A 23,127-nucleotide genomic window follows, 5' to 3' on the forward strand; every position below is an offset into this window, starting at 1 on the left:
TCTATTACAGCACTAGTCATAGATGCTAACCCTGGGGCCGCGGGTGGGGAGGGGGAGGGAGTGATGACCGCTTCCAGCTTTTCGAGTGAGACGCCCAGTGTCACTCATCCCAGGTTTCTGAGTTTCCAAGCAGGGTCAAAAAGACCCAAAATGGTGGCTTTGAGACTGGTAGTTCTTTGAAGTCTGCCGCCTCCAAAATCCTTGCCCCCACTATTCACAAAATGAAAACTTGGCCCCTTTGGTGCTATTGGCTCATGCAGGATCACTCCCTGGCACTCTCTCATCCCTGCCAGTAAAACTCCTGTTCAGCCACTGAGAATAGTAAGCCGACCTGGGGACAGGGGCGATAATAATAATAATATTAATGGTATTTGTTAAGAGTTTACTATGTGCCAGGCACTGTTCCAAGCACTGAGGTACAAACCCGATAATCGGACTGGATACAGTCCTTCTCCTACATTGGGCTTACAGTCTTAATCCCCATTTAACAGATGAGGTAAATGAGGCACAGAGAAGTTAAATGATTGTCCAAGGTCACATAACAGATAAGTAGCAAAGCTGAGATTAGAAGTCATGTCCTTCTGACTCCCAGGCCTGTACTCTATTCACTAGGCCATGCTGCTTCAGCCAGCACTATCTGAAGTGCAGGTAGGAATTTTACATCCAAAACCAATTTTGGCCCCAAATACTTTAAGACCAATAAATACCGACATCAAAACACCAACCTCAGTTCTGTAGTTTCTAACATAAGTTGTTTTAAAAGGACTCAGAACAGCCTAAAGGGTAGTTCTGTGCCATAACGGTGTTTCTTCAGTCAAGAAACTATTTTAAAAACCTTGGAAAAATGGGTCATATAATGATATCACCTTTAAGCAGTCATTCTAGTAATTAGATAGAGGGCCAGGACTCAGGGGATTCTTGATTCTAATTCCAGATCTTCCACTGGCTCAATAATTAATGTTGGGAAAATTAGAGCCTCTCAGCCTCAGAATATCTGATAATGGGGGAGGAAAACACTCGCAATTGCTCAGAGGTATTTTGGTGAAAGGGGCACATTTTTACCTACAAAGGTCTTGTAAGGCTTCTTACTCAACTAGACACTCCGTGAAAATGAAAAAAATAAATTTTGTGATGAAGAGTCTCATCTCATAAAGAAGAAAGGAGAGTAACTTATGGTGCTTCTTGGAAATAAAAGAACTATCTCTTCCGATATATTATTCAATTCATTCATTCAATAGTATTTATTGAGCGCTTACTATGTGCAGAGCACTGTACTAAGCGCTTGGAGTGTACAATTCGGCAACAGACAGAGACAATCCCTGCCAAATAACGGGCTCACAGTATAAACGGGGAAGACAGATAGCCAAGCAAAACAGAACAAAACAAAACAAGAAGTCATCATCAAGATAAATAGAATCATGGAGATATAAACATCATTAACAAATAGGGTAATAAATAATATATACAAATATGCACAGTGCTAAGGGGAGGGGAAGGGAGAAGAGCAGAGGGCAGGAGAGGGGAGAATGGGGAGGGGAGGAGGAGCAGAGGGAAAGGGGGGGGCTCGGTGTGGGAAGGCCTCCTGGAGGAGGTGAGCTCTCAGTAAGGGCTTTGAAGAGGGGAAGAGAGTGAGTTTGGCAAAGGTGAGGAGGGAGGGCATTCCAGGATGGTGGGAGGTCGTGGGCCAGGGGTCGACGGCGGGACAAGCACGAACGGGGAACCGTGAGGAGGTGAGCGGCAGAGGAGAGGAGTGTACGGGGTGGGCAATAGAAAGAGAGAAGAGAGGTGAGGTAGGAGGGGGCAAGGTGATAGAGAGCTTTGAAGCCAAAATTATTAGAATTGTAAAAGCATGGAATACATTGTCGGGATGTGAATCAGTTTTGTTTTACTTCTGAAGGCTCTTCCTGTTCTCTCCCCCTTCGGGAGATTGTTCTCAGGAAGGCAGGAGTTCTCAGAAAAACCCTCTGGGGACCAGAAACCTGGCGTAGATTTAAACGAGCCCCTCTAGACTGTATGCTCCCTCTAGACTGTAAATTTGTTATAGGCAGGGAACATGTCTACCAACTCTGCTATATTGTACTCTCCCAGTCACTTAGTAATAATAATAGTAAATATTATATTATATATAATTATATTAATATAATAGTAAATACTATTATTATGGTATTTAAACACTTACTATGTGCCAAGCTCAGTTCTAAACACTGGAGTAGATACAAGGTAATCATGTGGTCCCATGTGGGGCTCATACTCTTAATCCCCAATTTACAAATGAGGGAACTCAGGCCCGAGGAAGGGACTTGTCCAAGGTCACACAGTAGTTCTCTGCACACAGTAAGTGCTCAATAAATATGATTGAATGAAGTGGCAGCGCCGGGATTAGAAACCACAACCTCTGACTCCCAAGCCCGTGCTCTTCCCTCTAAGCCACATTGCTTCTCTCCAGAGATCTGCACAGAGTTCAGAGAAACAGCGTGGCTCAGTGGAAAGAGCACGGGCTTGGGAGTCAGAGGTCATGAGTTCTAATCCCGGCTCCGCCGTTTGTCAATTGGTGAGTTTGGGCAGGTCACTTAACTTCTCTGGGCCTCAGTTACCTCATCTGTAAAATAGGGATTAAGACTGTGAGCGCCATGTGGGACAACCTGATCACCTTGTATCTACTCCAGCGCTTAGAACAGTGCTTTGCACATAGGAAGCACTTAACAAATACCATCATTATTTATTATTTATTATTCCAGAAGGAGCTGGTTAGATGGTTCTGTTCAATACTCAGAGAGGGAAGTGATGGGACCAGTGAAAGCCAAGTACAAGATGCCTACGCATTGCTCTGAGAGGAGGAGGGATTGCACTCTCCTAAGTGCTCAGTACAGTGCTCTGCACACAGTAAACACTCAATAAATATGACTGAATGAATGAATGTAAATTCTGGAAATGGAGGTCTCCTTGGGCTCCTCCTCATGAATGGAGAAGCAGTGTGGCTCAGTGGAAAGAGCCCGGGCTTGGGAGTGAGAGGTCATGAGTTTGAAACCCAGCTCTGCCACTTGTCAGCTGTGTGACTGTGGGCAAGTCACTTCACTTCTCTGTGCCTCAGTTACCTCATCTGTAAAATGGGGATTAACTGTGAGCCTTATGTGGGACAATCTGATTCCCCTGTATCTCCCCCAGCACTTAGAACAGTGCTTGGCACATAGTAAGCGCTTAACAAATACCAACGTTATTATTATTATTATTATTATCGATGATCCTTGGATTGGGAAGCACTGAGCTAACAGGAGACAAGGGAGAAGCTGAAAACCAAGGCTGCATAGAAAGTAGGCACTTGCCCTGTTACAGATAAAGCCATAATTAATGACAAAATTAATCAGCACTAGAAAAGAATTCATTATTCTTCTGAAAGTGATTTCATAGGGAAATGGCTAGAAACCAGTCAAATATATCATGCTATGAAATTTGCAGGATGCAAACCTTTTACCAAGTTTCACTGCTTGGTTGAAACTTGGATGAAAAAGTATCACATGCTGTATTTCCATGCGTACGCTTAATATCTAATTCTATGACAGTCCAAATGGCCTAGAGTTCTATCCAGTAAAGATGAGTAGCACAGATCACAGTTGTGTTGCAAGATGCTTACGGTGAATTTATATTATAAATTTCTCACATGATTAGTCAGGGACCAGGTAATTCCATTTGTGGGATTGTCTTCTGCATGGCCTAGTGGCAAGAGCATGGGCTTGGGAGTCAGAGGACACCTATCTGCTAGGTGACCTTGGGCAAGTCACTTCACTTCCCTGGGCCTCAGTTACCTTACCTGTAAAATGGGGATGAAGACTGTGAGCCCCATGTGGGACAACCTGATTATGTTGTATCTACCAGCACTTAGAAGAGTGCTTGGCATATAGTAAGCACTCAAATACCATCATCATCATCATCATCAACCACGAGGGGATGGCTAGATCAGTGTTTCTCAATGTGAAGATTATTCATGAGGAAGAGCTCAAGAAGACTTCCATTTCTAGCATTTCCCTCCTCCTCCCTCTGAGAGATACTTGGGCCACTTTTAGGCAGCTTCCCCCGGCCCGATCTCTTCCCTCTCAGAATGGCAAACAGCCCCTTCTAATCGGGAACGATGTCTCCTACTGACCCCATCCCGTAGAAACTGTTGGATGGCAAGAATGGCGTTTATTTGGTGTCTGCAGTGTGTGGACTACTGTAAAGAGTACTTGTAAAACGTATGAAAGAAGTAAAAGATTTCATCCCTGCCCAAGATCTTACAATGCAGTGGTGGAGGCAGAAAGCATAAACCGACAAACATATCCGAATGGCAAATGACAACGTTGATATAATAGCAAAACTAAGTGTGACAGAGAAATAATAGATCCGAGTATGAACAAATAAATAACAAATAATAGTAATAATTAATAGCATTTGTCAAGTCCTTATTATGTGCCAAGCAAGGTACTAAGCAATGGGGTAAATACAAGATAATCAGGTAAGATACAGTCCCTGCCCTACAAGAACTTCACAGTCTAGGTAGGTGAGAGAACAGGTATTGAATCTCCACTTTAAAAATTAGGAAACTGAGGATCCGATAAGGTAAGTGACATGCCCAAGGTCACAAAACCGACAAGGGGTAGAGCTAGGATTAGAACCGAGACTCTCTGACTCCCAGGCCCGTGCTGCTTCTAGAGTGCAGACATAACTGATGGGATTATGCTCAAACCAGACCGCAAAGCAGCAACACAGAAAAATCCACTCTATGTCTTGATTTGCAGGAGGTAGAAAAATGAGGGAAAAGGAATGAAGGAGTTTTAGGATTGCCCCGTCCTAATCCACGATTTCCTGGAGCTGGGCAGTCTAGGAAATAGTAGTCACATGCCTGGGTACAATTGGGAAGGCAATTCTCCCTGATTACATGACCATTCAATGACACATGGGGGTAAGTAGCACTTGGAAGCAACACGGACTAGTGGAAAGAGCACAGGCCTAGGAGTTAGAGGATCTGAGTTCTAATCCTGACTCTGCCACTTGCCTGCTCTGTGACCTTGAGCAAGTAACAACTTCTCCGTGACTCAGTTTCCTCATCTGTAAAATGGGGATTGACCAGTCCAGCTTCCTATTTAGCCCCATGTGAGACAGGGACTGTGTCCAACCTTATTAACTTGTATCTACCCCAGTGCTTAGAAAAGTGCTAGACACATAGTAAGTACTTAAATACCATAATTATTATTAGTATTGTTATTAAGTTAAGAACAATGGAGAGCATTAACTCTTTGAGACCATTACAAAATTCCCTTTGACACCATTACCTTAACAAAATTACTCATTCAGTGGCCTAAAAGAAATAATGTTGGTTCTATTTAATTCCACGAAATAGCTAGTGGAGGGAAAAGTAATAACCAAGAGAGAGGTCTGAATAGATGTCATATTTAGGCCTGTTGTGAAATACGATTATAGAATTCATACTTACTAATGGTTACTTTGTCCTTATCCCCCAACATGATATTGTTTGGAGTGAGATCTCTATGAACAATCCTCTTCTCCTTATGTAAGTATCGAAGAGCTAGGCACAGCTTGAAATACAAAGACAAAAAATGATCCTATTTTCCCTAAAAACTATGAGCTCAATGACGTGGAATATAAGTGTTTTCATGAAATTAGCTCAGAAAAGTTATTCGTAGAAAAGCTGTAATTAAAAAAAACCCCACAAATCCTTACTTGAATAAATATATTCCATATTCTTTCTTCAGTAAAATGATGTTGCTTTTCCTTCAAGGAACTAAAGTGCTCTCCAAGAGGTGCTCCTTCTATGAGCTCCATAACTATGTATAGTCTGTCATCTACACACAACAGGAAGAAATGACACAACCAAAAAAACATTTAATGCAATGACTTTTACCACATCATTTTTGCCCTAAAATAAGTGGATGTGACTGCAAGTTAAATGAATCAATGGAAGTTGTGTATTTCAACACAGATACCAAAACAGCTGAACAGATATTTTGCTCTGACAAAAACTGAATTGTCTCATTTTCATAACTTTAATTAGGGTTTACAATAAGAAATGAAAAAGGCAATTCAAAAATGTTAAGTGGAAAAAAAAGCACCTACCATTAAAATCTGAGAGTCCATCCTTGAACCTCCTTACTTCCTGGCAGAACGGACCATTAACCCTATGGTTACAAGGTCTCCAAGGAAGAGACCTCAAGAACCCAGTATTGCTCGGTAGTCTTCTGCAAACCAATAGCTCCCAATCCTTAGAATCAGAATCCATTTTCTTTTTACTAACCTAAATCTCTCATGCAGCAATTTATTCTCATTGATTCTTGTGCTTTGTCAAAGGAGAAATAACTGGTCATCACCTTTCATTGACTAACCCATCAGGTATTTTTTAAAATGCTTTGCTATCCTTTTCTCTGTACTTCAAACCCATTCTGTGAGATTTCTTGCTGAGCTACTTAGCAATGTATGTTCATCCACATCACAACGGAGCAGAACCACAGACATTTGGCCTTTGAGGAACCTGTACACTTCAGACCTCCCTCCACTATACTGCACACGACTCAAAACCACCCAAGTGAAAAGACATTTATGTCCTTGGCCTGTGCACAGATCGACTGGAATCTATTCTCCTTTTCTGCCCAGGGAAACCACGTAGGCAAGTCGCTGAAAGACTCCCCCAGAGAAATGGACTCAAAAATAGCTCATAACGATGAACTATTTTTACATATTTATGTAGTACCTTTCACTGAGTCTAAAAGCACTTGACCAATTCATGCTAACCTATATTTATATTGGATCTCAATAAGTGGAGAAAATGAGACCAAATAAGTCATTTTACTTGTCCAAAGTCTCACAAAATTAGCCCAGGAACAAATATATCTTTTCTGACTTCCTAGATCATACCATTTTCCTTCAGTTAGGGCCTGCATTTTAATCACAGACTTTGCATTCATTATAAACATGGTTGTAACTCATACTTACTTTCCAGAAATGTTTTATAATAGCGAACAACATTAGGATGATGGAGCTACAATAAAAGAAAGAGAAATAATGAAATCATTGTACAAGTGTTAAAAATATTGCGCTCAGTTTGGAAAAAAAACTGATTAGATTTCATTATTATTATTATTATATTTAAGTGCTTATTATGTGTCAAGCACTGTTCTAAGCACTGGGGTAGATATAAATCACTCAGTTGAGACACAGTCCCTGTCCCACATGAGGCTTATACTCTAGGAGGGAGAACAGGTATTTCATCCCCATTTTAAAGCTGAGGAAACTGAGTCACAGAGAAGTAAGTGACTTGTGCAGGGTCACCTGGCAAGGAAGTGGCAGAGTCAAGATTAATAATGTTTGTATCTGATAAGCACTTACTATGTGCCGAGCACTGTTCTAAGCGCTGGGGGAGATACAGGGTAATCAGGTTGCCGCACGTGAGGCTCACAGTCATCCCATTTTACAGATGAGGTAAATGAGGCACAAAGAACAATAATAATAATGTTGGTATTTGTTAAGCGCTTACTATGTGCAGAGCACTGTTCTAAGCGCTGGGGTGGATACAGGGTAATCAGGTTGTCCCGCATGAGGCTCACAGTTAATCCCCATTTTACAGATGAGGTAACTGAGGCTCAGAAAAGTTAAGTGACTTGCCCAGTCACACAGCTGATGAGTGGCAGAGCTGGGATTTGAACCCATGACCACTGACTCCAAAGCCCAGGCTCTTTCCACTGAGCCAGTGAAGTGACTTGCCCACAGTCACACAGCTGCCAAGTGGCGGAGCCGGGAGTCGAACCCATGACCTCTGACTCCCAAACCCGGGCTCTTGCCACTGAGCCACGCTGCTTCTCTGAATTCAGGTCCTCTGACTCACAGACCTGTAATATTTCCATTAGGCCATCCTCCTTCCTATTCAAGGCTCATATTTGGGAACAAAGACTTGAAAGAATAAAATGTCAAAACAAAGAGTAGAGTTTTGTGATCCTTTTTATTTCCCTCTTATCAAAGCATATCAAAGTTGGAAGTACTTTCATTTCAGGTATATTAACTGAGCCAAGGCCCAGTGAACCTAGAACATCTGAACTGCCTAGGGCTAGACTAGCTGTGGAAACGTCTTCCTGATTAAAGAACCCCTTCTTCTGAGGGAAGAACAACAAATAACCACTAGTCCTCCATTCTGTCTCTATAACCACCCTCGATTATTTTCCCGTTCCCCATGCCTTTTCATTACTTTAACTTCCTGGCCCAGTCTTTTCTCGGCCACTCTAGTACGGTCTTAAAATAACGTCCTCCCCTTTCTTTCCTCCTTCCCCAATATCAACCTCTCCTCAGGACTCTTCTTGGCATCACAACATCCCACCCGGAACCCTTCTCCTGTGCTTCACTCCTTCACAGGCTTCTCTCTCTTTAGCCATCATTTCTCAGCTTTCTGAGGCAATGCCAGAGGGTTCAGAGATCAGGCTGCTCAGGTTTATGAGCTGTAAATGGGACACCTCCAGGCCAGAACTGATCCTACTCATATGTTACTGGGATTTCAAATACCCCTGCCTTGTCTCCCTAGGAGATAAGTGGCTAGGCCACTTTAAACTAATGTTTAATAAGCATTCAATAAATACAATTGATTGCTTGATTAAACTGTAAGTAGGGGTTGGGCTGGGGTCCTGCTGAGTTAGGCCTCGAGGCAATGGCTCTGGACTCAATAATGGGAATCCCTACTTAATCCTCAGTTTAAATGAAAACTTCCGGAGTTTGGAAGCCAACGGTCACTACATTGCTGGGAAACACTGTTTATTTGGCTTCACTGTAATTGTAGGTTTGCTCATTTAAATTTTTTTTTTACAATTCTGATCACATAAAATAGCCATTCTGCTAACTGGTTAATTAGCTATTTTTAATTCACTCATCCCAGGTTGTTTTCTTGCTCACTTATGATGAATTTGAAAATAAAACTACTTGGTTATATATTTATAATGATCCTTAAGTACATACAGATGTTATACAAACATGTGTGAAGGAACAAATAACCACCGTGCTATGGTACGCTAATGAATCAACATAAATGATCATAACTTAACATATGTACAATATGCCAGGAGAAGGAAGAAACCAGCATATTCTTGTACTGCTCAAGAAAATAGTTTCTTTTTCTGAAATGCATATTCCTTCTCTTCAAACAACGCTCTGAAATAATGTTTCATTGGTAGTGACTGATATCATGTCAGCATTTTACCTACAACGGGGTCTCACAGACCTAACAAAATAACTCCCCCTCTGAAATATCTGTTTTACATTTAATGAGCTATAATTTATACAGTGTTAACAGTTTGGCTCTAATTGACAAAAGCCAAAAAATTTGAAGTCAGGAGTGAAATTTGATCCTTACATAGGTAACCAAGAAAAAAATTATCCTGAAACACCTGATAAAAGAGAATGTCTTGGGGCTGCTTTTCACACAGGGAGTCACAGAGGGGGTTTATCAGATGCAACAGCCTTTGACATGGAGCTTTTAGTTCCAGAATGAATTCTATGCATCAATTCAAGTCTTAGAAACTTCTACCCTCCAACTCTTCCCTTTTAACAGCTGCCCCCCACCAGAGTCTCAAAGCCCCTCCCCCTCAGTTAACCTCACCTCTTACCAAATATTAACTGACAAAAAGGGTGATAATAACCAGCTGGGCCAAGTGCCTCTAAAAACCACTTGGAAACCAAAAAAATAGGCCAATATTAAAATTACTCTTAATAAACCATCTTCTAATTTTCTAGTTTTTTACAAGGAGTTACTAATCTATTAAAAATATACGGACTGATGATGTTTGATTTTAAATTCTACAAGAATAGGAAAAAAAATCACTTACCTGCTCTTTAATTATTGTCAATTCAGAAACAATGTTCTTTATACTGCTATCTCGATCCTTTTTATCCTTTCCAAATGCTGGATTATGAAGGTTAACCTCTTTCATTGCCACAAGATTTTGACCGCTATCTTTTCTAACCTGGGAAAAACAACAGAATGCCAATAATGAGCATGAAAAACAACTCAGTGACCAATCAAAGCTATACAATTAATGAAATACCTAACTCTGCCTCAAAAATTTTAAAATTATTTTTTCAACCATACTCATAGTGTGCTTAGTTGAAAGGTGTTAGTCCCTCACAGTCAGCCTGCAATACTCATCAGGGTCTGGTTGAACACCCTAAAGAGCTGTTTAGATTCTCTGCGAGGAGTAGTACAGAGACACTGGGATACATTTCTATCATTTGTCACACATCAGGGCAGATATTTTCCATTTCTTGTTTGAGAAAATGGATACCAAGAAGCATAAAAACAGTAACAAGGATTTATTATTCCCAGAAAACAAGACATCTCATAGAACTGGTAAATGTAAATGAAACTGATTTACTTATAAAACTGGTGATTTTTTTTTTACCTTTATTTGAGTACTACCTAAGCTTTTGATGAACAGAGCTCCCACCCCCTTGTTGCATCCGTGACAAAGGTTGTCAGCAAGCCCAACACGGGTGAGACTATTAACTATCTTTTGATACCACTTCAACATAACTAACTTACCTTATAAACACACCCAAAAGCTCCACTCCCCAGATGATCTAAAATTGCATAGTTTCCTATGAATTTGGTAGGTGCTTTATGCTGATTAACGCTTTCAATATTTTCTGAAATTTTCTTCAGTTGATCTTCCTGATCATAAAAAAGGGCATAAACAATTACAATGATTTATAGTGCAAAAATCTTAAGACGTCAAAGTCTTAAAACTTTAGCACTTACCAATAATGAATTTAACTTTGAGACCAGTTCTTCATAAGAACTGATGTCACGTACATAATGTCCTACATCAATGAAGACCTCAAACAAGTCAGTGGGGAAAAGTCTGCACAAAAAAAAAATATTTAGACAACAAATTGATTAAGTTCAGTCTCCTAAGTCTCAGGTCTGCTGCTATTATATGAACATGGGCACATCATTTAACTTTTTTTATAAAATGGGAAAAACTATTCTCTCCCTGTATCATACACAGACAATGTGTTGGAAATGCTTTGGAATTCCTGGAATAAATATGCCATACAAATCCAAGAGAGTATTATTATTATCTTTTTGTCAACTGCATGATATTCCAGGAAGATTTTTTTTGTGGGGGCAGAGGGGAAAGGTGGGGAAGCTTAAAATAATTTAATAAACTACATGGCTAAGGTTTTCTCCCAAAATGGTGTCTTTTAGCTAGTATCTTTAATATTATTTTTCCCCCCAACACTATTGCCATAAAACCTTATCTTAGGACAATGAATGCTTGCCTTTTTACACAGCACTGCAAAGTTGAAAAATTTAGTCCTATTATTCAAGACATTGAATAGATCAGCTTCAAATCTTTAAATGGAAAATTAAAAGCCACCCCAAATCATTACTAATAAAAGTTACAGTCATATAGTCCTTCCATATCTATCCCAATTCACTAGTCACTCTGTCACTTGTCTGCTGTGTGACCTTGGGCAAGTCACTTCACTTCTCTGTGCCTCAGGTACCTCATCTGTAAAAATGGGGATTAAAAAATGTGAGCCCCATGAGGGACAATCTGATTACCCTGTATCTACCCCAGCACTTAGAACAGTGCTCTGCACATAGTAAGCGCTTAACAAATACGATAATTATTATTATTTATAACTTTGTCACATTTCAAAACCAATGTTTTCAGATCAGAACACTTTTTTTGGACCATTTTTTTTTCTGGAAAGTTAAACATTACATTTGAAAACTGGCCCCACAGTTTTAAGACATTATCAACCTTTGCAAAATGATCACACTGATTTTTAATCTCTATAGATATGTACCTTTTAAAGAGATGTCTATTTCTTTCCATACTGAAGAGAAACCTCAAGGCTCTGAAAGCATAACACTGTAAAATAAAAGGAATGATTCCTTTTAAATTAAGTGGAGTAATGCAAACAAATGTAAAAGACTTTGATACAATCTCTAAGTGGATACTGTGGACTGTGAGCCTCATGTGGGACAGGGAATGTGTCTAACCTGATTATCTTGTACTTACCTCGGCACTTAGTACCATCCTTGGCATATAATAAGTGCTTAACCAAATGCCATTATTTTTATATCACAATTTTAGTGACAGAATAACCATGCAAGAAGAAAAAGTAGTCATTCTTTTGTCTGAATTCCTTTATCCAATAACGTAAAGAAATATACTTTATATATGAAACCAAAACAAAATCACTGTCATGCTTGTCTTGTTAAAAATATAATTTAGGAAATTTCTCCCTTGTTTTTTGTATCTTTTTTTTTCATTTGAACATATATCAACACTGAGTAAGAGAAAGCAAAAGATCTAAGATCAAGAGGGACTTGTTTCACCTAATTTACAAATCATTATGATTTGTTCAATATTTACAAGTTTCTCTGAGAAAACATCACAAAAGAAGAATTTTGAAAATGGCCTCAGTGACAAAGGACTCAAAATTTGAAAAAACTGGTCTCTTGAGGAACTGTTTTTTAGACAGTATTTGTTAAGCTCTTACTATATGTCAGGCACTGTACTAAACACTGGGCTAGATACAAGTTAATCAGGTTGGACACAGTCCATGTTTCGTGGGGCTCAAAGTCTTAATCTTCATTTTACAGATGAGATAACAGGTACAGAGAAGTTAAGTGACTAGCCCAAGGTCTCAAAGCAGACAAGTGGTAGAACTAGGATTAGAACTCAGATCCTCTGACTTCCAGGCCTGTGCTCTTTTCACTATGCCACGTTACTTCTCTTCCTTTTCTGCTTCTTTAGTTTTCTTCAAAATAGAAAAATCTACATTAATACTCACCCCCAAATCTTCAAAACAAAGAGGTCTGCAATGCTTGAACAAAAATTGATCCCGGAGCTTTTACAGCAGTAGAGAATCACCCTCTAAAGTTGGGTTGGCAACCTATAGCTCACGAGCTATATGTCACTCAAATATAGCTTCTTGAGCCTGGGCCCCCACAGACTCAACCCCTTGAGAGTGATGCCATTACCTTCACCCCGATGCTTTGGGGGCAGGAAGTTGCTGGCCTGCCCTGCCCCATTGGGCAGGAAAACGAATGAGGTGGTGCCAAGATGGCAGCTTCATTCCTTGCCCTCTGACAAAAGGACCCTGCTTTCCCCAACCTGGGGACAGTAGGGAGTTTCCATCATCCCCATAATAGATGGCAGGGCAAGCTGGAACTGTCCTCACCCCTTCTCCAGTGCCCATGGGTGTCACCTATCTCCATCTCAAATGACAACTACAAACAAGCTCTTTCTCCTCTCCTTTCCTCCTCTTCTCCTCTTCCTCTGTTTGCTCAGTCCCATTTATAAGGGCTTATTTGATACTCATAAATAACAAAAATTAAATATAAAAATATACTTCACTAATGAAATTTAAAATCAAGTAAATGTCTTTAAAAATATAATTTATGATCTTAGAGCAAAAAGTATTTAGATATAATTTCTGGGTATCAGAAAACTCTATCCAGACCAATTAGAGAGATGCAAATTTCCTATCAATATTGTTTACAGTGGATGACAGCTAAATATAAAGCTTAGAATCCTAAGACAAATGTTAAAATATTCTTCTTGAGCTAGGGCATTACTCAGAACAACAATATCACCAATTCTTTGGTGTGTTTTACCTTCAAGTTGAGATGAATGCCAAACTCTGAGAGTAATTTTCCTCGACAATGATGTACTAAGAGAGTTCAAAATATTCATTTTAGCTGTGGGCTCATTTGCCATTCATCACTATTTAAATGATCTCATTTTTCCAGTCAAAGTATTTACTAAGAATCACAATTAATGCTCACTGCATAATCAGCAAGTTTACAAATATCTCTTCCACATCAACAAACACAACTAAGACAGTTGGCCCAGCTGCTGTATTAATTTGGCCTTACATATATTCTACCAAGGCACCGTGATCTACGAGGTTGACTGTTCCCAACTTCTATAAACGTCAGGCTTCAATTTGGGTTCATAGGTTAAGATCATGAAGAGCTGAAAAGAGAAGCTGAGGGAACTGAAGAATCCTGAATAGACAGTGCAATATGAGAAATTAGTCTTTGTTTGAATTGGAAGCAGGTAAAATTTCTTATCTTAAAAATTGGATGACCAGCTTTTCCTCAAAGCTGAACTAGATCTTAATGAAAACCTATAAAGGGTAAATTCCATGTGGAAAAGACTGGTGGGATTCACAAAATTAAAACATTATTTTGATTTAATACCCACAAAACTGCAAGGACATATCAAGGCAAAATTTACCTTATGTTTCTATATCATGCCCATGATACATTTTTCTAAATTTAAAATTGTATCTTAATCAAAGAAGCCAGAAATAATATATTAACTTTACTAGATTCCCAAATTTGATCATGCACCATTACTGCAGAAATCTGAATTCACTTATACCTGTAATAAACTTGTTTTGGCTGCACTCCCTTGTTTATTTGGTAAAATTAGTTTTGCTATTATATATACACCATTTTCCTGCAAGAAAAACAAAGTCATGTAAACAGCGATATTAATTCTGCGGTGGAGGACCAAAGGTAACAAAGCTCCCATTTCGACAATGTACTAAGTTTTAAAATCCTGAGAAATACATCAGGCTAGGTCAGAGGGTTCGCAAATGAAAACACAGCATGGTCATCTCGGGAAAAATTTAGTAAAATACCTGAAAATTTCACGTGTAAAAAATAAAAACTCTGACACTCCAAAAATGGCTTTGAAAGTATCAATACCACAAATAGAAAAATGTTAAATTCAATCATAACATATGCAAGCCTTACTTTAAAAATCAACTTTTAGAGCCTGCATGACCTCCACATAAAGATAGTCTCCATATTTAATACCAGGACTGTAGAATATGCTTTATACTGCCTATAATACACTGATTATAGGTGCAGGATTACAGTAAATCATAATAGCTAAAATACTTCTGAGTAATATATTCAGTATTGATGACTTATGTAAAACACGTAGAAAGTGAAAAGATTAACTGGTAAGACTGGGAAAAATAGCAAATAGGCAAGAATGACATCAGATTAAGCAAGATTGCTATCTTTCTCAGAAGTCTACTTTTAGCAGATAGGTTCTCCTGGAGAAGAGTTATCAGAAAGCTGTAGAGTGAAGTGGGAGAGGAACATAAACTTTAAAAATACCTGGTCTCTGAATACACTGACCACCTCATGCTTTTCTAGGTTAACATCAAAAGACAGGCCTTAAATTAAGACATATCAAGTTGCTATAAATAGCACTTTCAGCACTTCTAATTTACATCCTGTTTCAGCTTTTTAACAAATCAGTTTTGACTTTACAATGCTGCCTCCTTTTTGGCACAAGATCCAGGATGTGAGCTGAGGGATGAGAAGCACAGGGGTCACAGGGTGATAACAGGACAAATTTTACACCAGCAACTGGGAGGAGGAGCAAATTAAAGAAACATTAAAGCTGGCAGAGGGGACGGTGCAGAGCAGGAGAAGCTAGTATGTGTGTGTTGGTGGAGGGGAGCATTCATTCATTCAAAGTTGTTGAGGGCTTGCTGTGTGCTAAGCCCTGTACTAAGTGCTTGGAAAGTACAATACGGCAATAAAAAGAGACCATCTCTGCCCACAACAGGCTCACAGGGTAAGAAGGAGGCTGGCATTTTTACTGACCTGGAAGTAACAGATGTACATTATGTTATGTGAATAATGAAAGCTACAAATGCCCATTTCATGACAATCTGCAGACTCCCCTGACCTCTGCCCTTGCTCCGTAGACATTACATTTGCCTACAGGGACCTCTATGCAAGGGGGCCACTTCCACACTATGGGTCTTGGCAACAAAAGCTGAAGTATAAGGAAGGTTTGTGCATTAAAAAAACCAAAAACAAATATAGGGACTATAATGATGCCCACATGCCAGGTTGGGGACAGAGCAGCTGAAAACCAGACAAAAACATTTTGCTTCCAATGAAGTTTGTCTCTCCTCTTTGATTCAATATAAATACATGACCGTAATTATATAACTCATCTATAATTGAATACCTAATCCTGAGTCATTTGGTAAAAACAGGACATTTGATCTATTTGTTCAGAAACCAATCCCCCAATTACAAATTGGGTTTAGGAGAAAACTGGTTCTGACAAACATTTCCCAACAATATGCAGTTTTCAGGAATGGACTGCATCAGAAATCCTACGCCTATCCATATGTCTATAATCAGTATTTAAATTATTATAGTTGAAAAAAATATTGTTGTTTTTTTTTAAAGAGAAAACCAGGGCAAGGCTGGGGTTGAGTGAGTCTGGGATGGAGTGGTTGTGGAGATTCCTACTAGCAGTTCCCCAGGAGAGCTCCCAATGCTCTTCCATCTCCCAGAGGATGAAAAACATCCCACCTCTAAATTAAATTAAAGGAAGGGACATTGGACAGCCTTACCTAGATTTGGAGGAGTGGGATACAATGGGCAAGACTCACCTTTGTTGAGCCTGAGTTGTATGTGTTTCAGAAACTATATATTCATAAATTGGGAACCTGGTATGTCACTAGGCACCTAATTAATCATGCATTTGTAGTACTGGAAGGAACCATCAGAATTCATCCAGTTCATACCACCATCTTCTGGCAAGGTTTTACTTAAAAACTATAAAGCAGAGATTAGAACTCCAGTTTCAGCAAATGAAACTAATGATGACAAGGATGGACTGATATGGGGAGCTGGGAGCGCAGCCTGGTTGAGAAAACATTCATGCTCCAATTAGATGGGGGAACTGAGACCAAACGGCCTAAAGGAAAAGTAGGAAACATTCTTAGAGCACCAGAGGCCAACGTTTCCCAGAATCTTCTACGAAGGAGATCTGATCAACAAGCCAGGAAGAGTCTTTAATCGTAAGAGAGGAAACTCTTTGTCTCTGCGGAGTTACATTCAGCCTTCCTGGATGCCATACTTGTCTGGAGGCTTGTAAGTACACAGTCTCAGAATTTCCAGTATATAAGTTAGTTTGCTTGTGTATGTCTGGGTAGGAAAGGAATCTTTTATATCTAGAGCATCTAAATCCGTTTTAACCAACCCCTTGTTCTTTTCCTGTCTACAGCTCAACTCCTGAGCATTTGAGTGCTAGAAATGTTTACCTGTTTATCATAAACCCTGGAAAAAAAGTTTTGACTGTATGCCATATATAGGTAGTAAGTGCAGCCTTATGGCTTGTAAACTTGACCCAAGACACAATAAAGAACTTTGAATCCAACAAGTGGCAAAGTGAAGGAAGAAATGACAGGGATAGGAAAGTCTGTCATTTAGAGGGACGTCTGGGGGAGAAGGTGAAGCTGGCTCACTGAGGCAAGGGAATGAACTGGATGTTTTCTCAAGGTCTTGTACGTAAAAGATAAGAAGTGCTACAATCACATATTTACTAGCATAAGTGAAATACCCACCTACCTGTACAACTTGGTGGGCGTTTGTATCATTGAGCACCAGTTCAGTCAGGGCAGCACAGCAGGCTATAAGGAAATGTATATCATGATAGAAAATATCCAAATTCATTCATTTTACCATGATAATTAAATTTCATGGGGGAGTTTCCTTATAAAAACAATACTCTCTATTTTCATTGTCCACAGTTTTAGAGATTTGTAAAATGGCCTATAATGTTTACAATTTTTACCTTCATATTTAAAATATGTTTACGTGCACTACAGTTAAGACATCTGTGCTGTGCTAAGAAAATTCAACACTCACACCTTGGCAAAGGAAAGTTGCTTCTGTTCAACATCCCTGAGAAATATAGCATACTTAATGAGAGTGATGATTTCAGTTTTTTCAGTAAGCACTTATCAAATACCATTATTATTATTATCTCCCATCACTGTAGATAACACCACTATCCTCCTTGTCTCACAAGCCCGTAACTTGGGCATTATCTCTAACTCATCTCTCATATTCAACCCATATATTAAATCGGTCACCAAATCCTGTCAGTTCTACCTTCACAGCATTGCTAAAATCCACCCATTTCTCCCTAAACTGCTACTTCACTGATCATGTGCAACTACAATTACTGCGTCAGTCTCCTTGTTGATTTCCCTGCATCCTGTCTGTCCCCACTCTAGTCCTTACTTCTTCCACCAGTGGACCACACTGCTTCTTGTGGACAGGAATCACGACTACCTACTCTCCCCATGACTTAGTACAGTGCTCTGAACAAACTAAGTACTTAATAATACCACTGACGACTGATTGGTCCTCTCCTGACCATGAGGGCATGCTTTTGTCAACCCAAAGTGCAAAGTGGAGAACACTGTGCTCAGTGTAGTCTAAAACATCACGATGTACGAGAACATATATACCTGCTTGCAGAGAAAAGGTATTTTCCTGTATTTCTTGAGGACTTAACTCTTCCAACCAATGAAGCTGTTGGAGCCTCCCTGAAGCATTTGCACTAGACAGGCTTCCAATGGAAGAACGATCAGAAACGAAACTTCTTTCTCTGTAAAATAATTGCCAGTGTGAAAGCAACTGACTTTAATTTCTTTACTTAGACTCTACTTATTCAACTCTTTCAATCAACCCAAAGAAAGTAACAATCATAGCAATCACACAGGTTTCTGTGGATTATCTGCCATTTTGAATTACCCATGCATCGACACTAAATCAGGACTGTAAAAAAAGTGGTAAATATTTTAAATGTGAAGATGCATGAAAGAAATAGCATCATTCGCTAAGATACATTAAACACAAATATCAAAATTTCTACTGAAACAAAACTTTGTTAAACTTTGAGTGTATTTTTTCCCCCAAGGAGAATATTTAGTATGACAGTGATAGTGAATACCTATTATATTAAATATCAGTGTAGCTAAACGACAACCACAAAAACCCTTGAACAAGGAATTCGGTAATATTTTCCTAGTCAGTTAAATGAACTTTAAGCAGGGCCACCCATGCCTGTAAACAACTGTGCCGAAGCTCCCTTTCCTCAACCTTCCCCACCAACCTTCTACCCCCACCGAAGCGTATATACCTTCTTTGCCCCTCCTCCAGACCACTACTGAACATCTAGTTCAGGACCCCTCTGCCCCCATGCATCATCCACACACCAAACTAGGGCGGGCATCCAGGTCTGTGCCCTAAAGGGTGCACGTGTGCCGCTCTTACCCTATTCTTGATTTAGCATAGATTTGAGCAACCTTGACAATCGGATATTTCAAAAATCAATAAGAACTAGGTCAGTTCTAATATTCCCACCTCGTAACCTATTCTTTCAAAATGGTGAGTTTGAGTATTAAGTATGCATTTCTTTCTAAAGTACTAAAATTGGTGGACAGATGAAATTCGAAGGAACCTAAGTAGATTAATCTAGATTGCAATCCCTCAGATCACATACTCTAGAATTACAGAACAAATACACTAGAGAAGCACAATTCTTTTGGATCTTACTGTTCACTAATTTTACTCAATTGCCTAAAACGTCATTGGTGATGGTATGAGTTTTGTAGATTTCTGAGGAAAGTTAAAGTTGTGAGAGCTGAAAGAACTGAGATATAACTTTGGCTTAGGAAATAACACCAGCCATAACATTCCTGATGAGAATTTAGACATACCCTTGCAAAATATGAAGAAGTTGCTTGATGCCTCCCCAAATGCGAATTTCTACACTGGTCTCAGGATCCTCACAAACCTGAACCAGAATCCAAACAACACTCCAAAGCAACTTGAGGTGATCTGAATGGAGCAAACTAAGGAGAATGGGAACCCCTTCATATACTTTCACCTCCTCTTTAACTTGTGACTCTGCACAAAGAAGGCGCAGTAATTCAGCAGTTAGCCTAGAAGAGGATAAAATAATGAATTGTTGTTAGAACACAGCACTCATAGTGTGTCAGTCTTAAACCTCAAATAATCAGACATACTGTAACTGTTACGTATTATTAGACTGAAACTATACTTGTTATAAGGATGAATTTACTGAACTTTACTGAATGAATTCTATTATCATGGGACTGTACAATCTCAAGCAGCATTTTCGAAACCCTATCCTTATTTATTTCACATCAGTACAGTGACTCCCTAGGAAAATCACTAGGCTTTCATAATAATAGTAATGATGGTATTTGTTAAGCGCTTACTATGTGCCAAGCACTGTCCCAAGTGCTGGGGTAGAATCAAAGTTATCAGGTTGTCCCACGTGGGGCTCAGTCTTAATTCCCATTTTACAGATGAGGTAACTGAGGCACAGAGAAGTTAAGTGACTTGCCCAGGGTCACACAGCAGAGAAGTGGCAGAGGCAGCATTAGAACCCACGTCCTCTGACTCCCAAGCCCATGCTCTTGCCACTAAGCCACGCTGCTTCTTTATAACAAAATGGTTGGAAGAATCCAGCAACCCTAGAAGTAAACTATACACCTTGGCACCAGTGTAATGAGTTTCCTGTCCAGCAGTATAGAACCATGTCCTAAATTTGCTATTTATTTTTGTTTGTGTCTCGCCCGCTACACTGTAATTTCCTTGAGGGCAGGAATTACGCCTACTCACATTACGCTCTCTCAAGCGCTTAGGAACTGGAGAAATACTACTGATTGGCTGATCTGCCCCCTGGATTCTGGCTGCTTTCGCTATTTCAGGCCTTCAGGTTACCATCAGGCAACCTGAAATATACATTTTTCTAAATGGATTTCTGTGATCCAAAAGACAGAACATGTGTTTGACAAAAAGGTCGCAGTCCTGGCAGGAGCAAGGCAGGACAGGGCACAGGAAGGCAATACTACCTGTGCCCTGCTCCCAGAAGCTACTGAAATCTTCTAAGGGGAGGCTGGCATCCTCAACCAATAGAGGGAAAGCTCCACTCCCTAATGATGATGCTGATGATGGCATTTGTTAAGCGCTTACCATGTGTCAAGCACTGTTCTAAGCGCTGGGGTAGATACAAGCTAATCAGGTTGGATATAGTCCCTGTCCCATATGGGACTCACGGTCTTAATCCCCTTTTTACAGATGAGGTAACTCAGGCACAGGAAAGTTGGGACTTGCCCAAGGTCACACAGCCAACAAATGGCAGAGCAGGGATTAGAACCCAGGTCCTTCTGACTCCCAGGCTCCTACTGTATCCACTAGGCCATGCTGCTTCTCCCTCCAAGGGTGGAGCCAAGTTTTCTTGAGGCAGCTGCTAGGAGAATTCAATCACTTTTTGAATTTTGGTTTTTGGTTTTCCTGAGCTATGTGCCTTGAATCAGCTCTGACTATGACCGTATGATAAGAAGTTCCTCATGGGAAAATATTTCTCTGGGCTTAACGCTTACGTGGGATAAGACGGAAGGTAGGGTGGGTAAATTTGAGGACTATTTTAGACTACACCTTTTTTCTGGGCACTCCCCTAAGTAAAGCCTTCTGGAGGCCTTATGGCAGAAATACCGGCACCTAGTTTCTAAGTAAAAAAAAAAAAACAACAGAATATCATAACGATAATATATATTCATAATGAAATACAGTCATCGCTACTGTTGGGAGACTGACCTTTTGCATAGCAAGTCATAGTCATGTAGTATCATCAGCAGGTTTTCTACAACGGCAAGTTCACCTATCTTCTCCCTACATTCTGGGCTATAAAAAGAACAACGTTAGGTACTTCTAAAATATGGTTTCCCCAATTCATCTACTTTAAATAACAGAACCACCATGCTAGGTTGGGGTTAAAGTGATGATTGCCAATTCATCCTATTGAGTTACACAGTGGCTTATCACATGTGATGGAAATTACGGATGTTAATTGTGGTGGTATTTGTTAAGTGCTCATTATGCACCAGGCCAAACTGATTAATAATAATAATGATGGAATTTGTTACGCACTTACTATGTGCGAAGCACTGTTCTAAGCACTGGGGGGGATACAAGGTGATCAGGTTGTCCCACGTGGGGCTCACAGTCTTAATTACCATTTTCCAGTCGAGGTAACTGAGGCCCAGGGAAGTGAAGTGATTTGCCCATAGTCACACAGCTGACAAGTGGTGGAGTGAGAATTAGAACCCATGAGCTCTGACTCCCAAGCCCGGATTCTTTCCACTGAGCCACGCTGCACTACTTGCTCTACTGACTCCCCACTTTTGATGACAGGGAGAAGCTGCTGCCCTGCAGGCCATTCATTTCCTTGACATAAATAATCTCAGTAATAATAATAGTTATGGTATTTGTTAAGCGTTTACTATGTGCCAAGCACTGTCCTAAGCACTTAAAAGAAGGAAAAAGTGGTTAGGGAGGTGACAGAATTATAGCCAGGTAAAATTAACTGGAATACAAAATTGTCCTGGAAGAGGAACTTAAGTAAAAAAAAAAAGTTACAAAAAAAATCAGTGGTTTGCTGGGGGTTTCAAAAGATTTTAAAATTAAAGCAAATCTGTCCTTACTGCCCCAAATTAGGGAAACTTTAAAATAACTGACAAAACTCTGAGAAAGGGGGAAGGACTATAACCTCTTTCTGGCCAGGAAGAAAGAAATCTTTTCATATTGTAGATTGCTTTACAAACAAAATAAGACATTTCATTTCAACTCACACTTCTTTCTTTCCAAAATGGTGGTAAGTACTAATTATTCCATCCTAGCTTTATGTAAAGTTAAAATGGATGAGGATGTTGGTCACTCTTATTTTAAAATAATTTTAGGCATGATATTAAGTCATAAACAGCCATAATTAAATTATATGAAAGTGAACTTACCTTTCAGCTAAACTAATAAGTGCAAGGAGGGCACCTAAGAGAACATTAGTGTCTCTGGCTCCTAGTAAATTTACTAATGTCTGAAAAATGAGAGCAAAAGAGATGCTTTTAAATTCAGCTCTGAAAATATCTGGACAATTTCTCTAATGAGTTAAATTTAACTAGCCTTGCTGCTATCATGCTACATATCTGGTATTTCTAAGCCTCTGCCTTGGACAAGTATAGTTTCTGAGCTGTGTGACCCTGCTATCTTTCCTATCTTTAAGCATCCTTTTCCCTGTTGCTCTGAACTAGGAAAAAAAATTCACTTTGGCACCCTGCAGGGTCACTTATGTTCCAATTAGCACCTCTTTAATGGTATGCAAAGCCAATGCTAAACTGTGAGCCCCCTCTACTTTCAACCCTGGTTAACCCCCCATC

The 23,127-nt window shown here is 39.7% G+C and overlaps 1 protein-coding gene across 8 annotated transcripts in view; it reads right to left on the reverse strand.

The window, feature by feature from the left end:
* The window catches only part of NEK10 (NIMA related kinase 10), a 124,052-nt gene that overhangs the window by 71,350 nt on the left and 29,575 nt on the right, over positions 1-23,127 (reverse strand). For all 8 annotated transcript variants that reach the window (XR_003761645.1, XM_039912945.1, XM_039912946.1 and 5 more), the window contains 13 exons: positions 22,708-22,787; positions 21,512-21,598; positions 19,603-19,827; positions 18,349-18,488; positions 17,441-17,502; positions 14,430-14,507; positions 11,839-11,903; positions 10,781-10,883; positions 10,565-10,693; positions 9,852-9,989; positions 6,982-7,027; positions 5,716-5,837; positions 5,468-5,570 (listed from right to left, as the gene is read on the reverse strand). Coding sequence is in view for 7 of the 8 variants with exons in the window: in XM_039912945.1 (XP_039768879.1) it covers positions 5,468-5,570; positions 5,716-5,837; positions 6,982-7,027; positions 9,852-9,989; positions 10,565-10,693; positions 10,781-10,883; positions 11,839-11,903; positions 14,430-14,507; positions 17,441-17,502; positions 18,349-18,488; positions 19,603-19,827; positions 21,512-21,598; positions 22,708-22,787 (1,378 nt within the window). In the remaining variant the exon portion in view is untranslated. The remainder of the gene's footprint in view (positions 1-5,467; positions 5,571-5,715; positions 5,838-6,981; positions 7,028-9,851; positions 9,990-10,564; positions 10,694-10,780; positions 10,884-11,838; positions 11,904-14,429; positions 14,508-17,440; positions 17,503-18,348; positions 18,489-19,602; positions 19,828-21,511; positions 21,599-22,707; positions 22,788-23,127) is intronic.

The sequence above is a fragment of the Ornithorhynchus anatinus genome, chromosome 8 (assembly GCF_004115215.2).
Source record: "Ornithorhynchus anatinus isolate Pmale09 chromosome 8, mOrnAna1.pri.v4, whole genome shotgun sequence".
Taxonomy (NCBI): Eukaryota; Metazoa; Chordata; class Mammalia; order Monotremata; family Ornithorhynchidae; genus Ornithorhynchus; species Ornithorhynchus anatinus.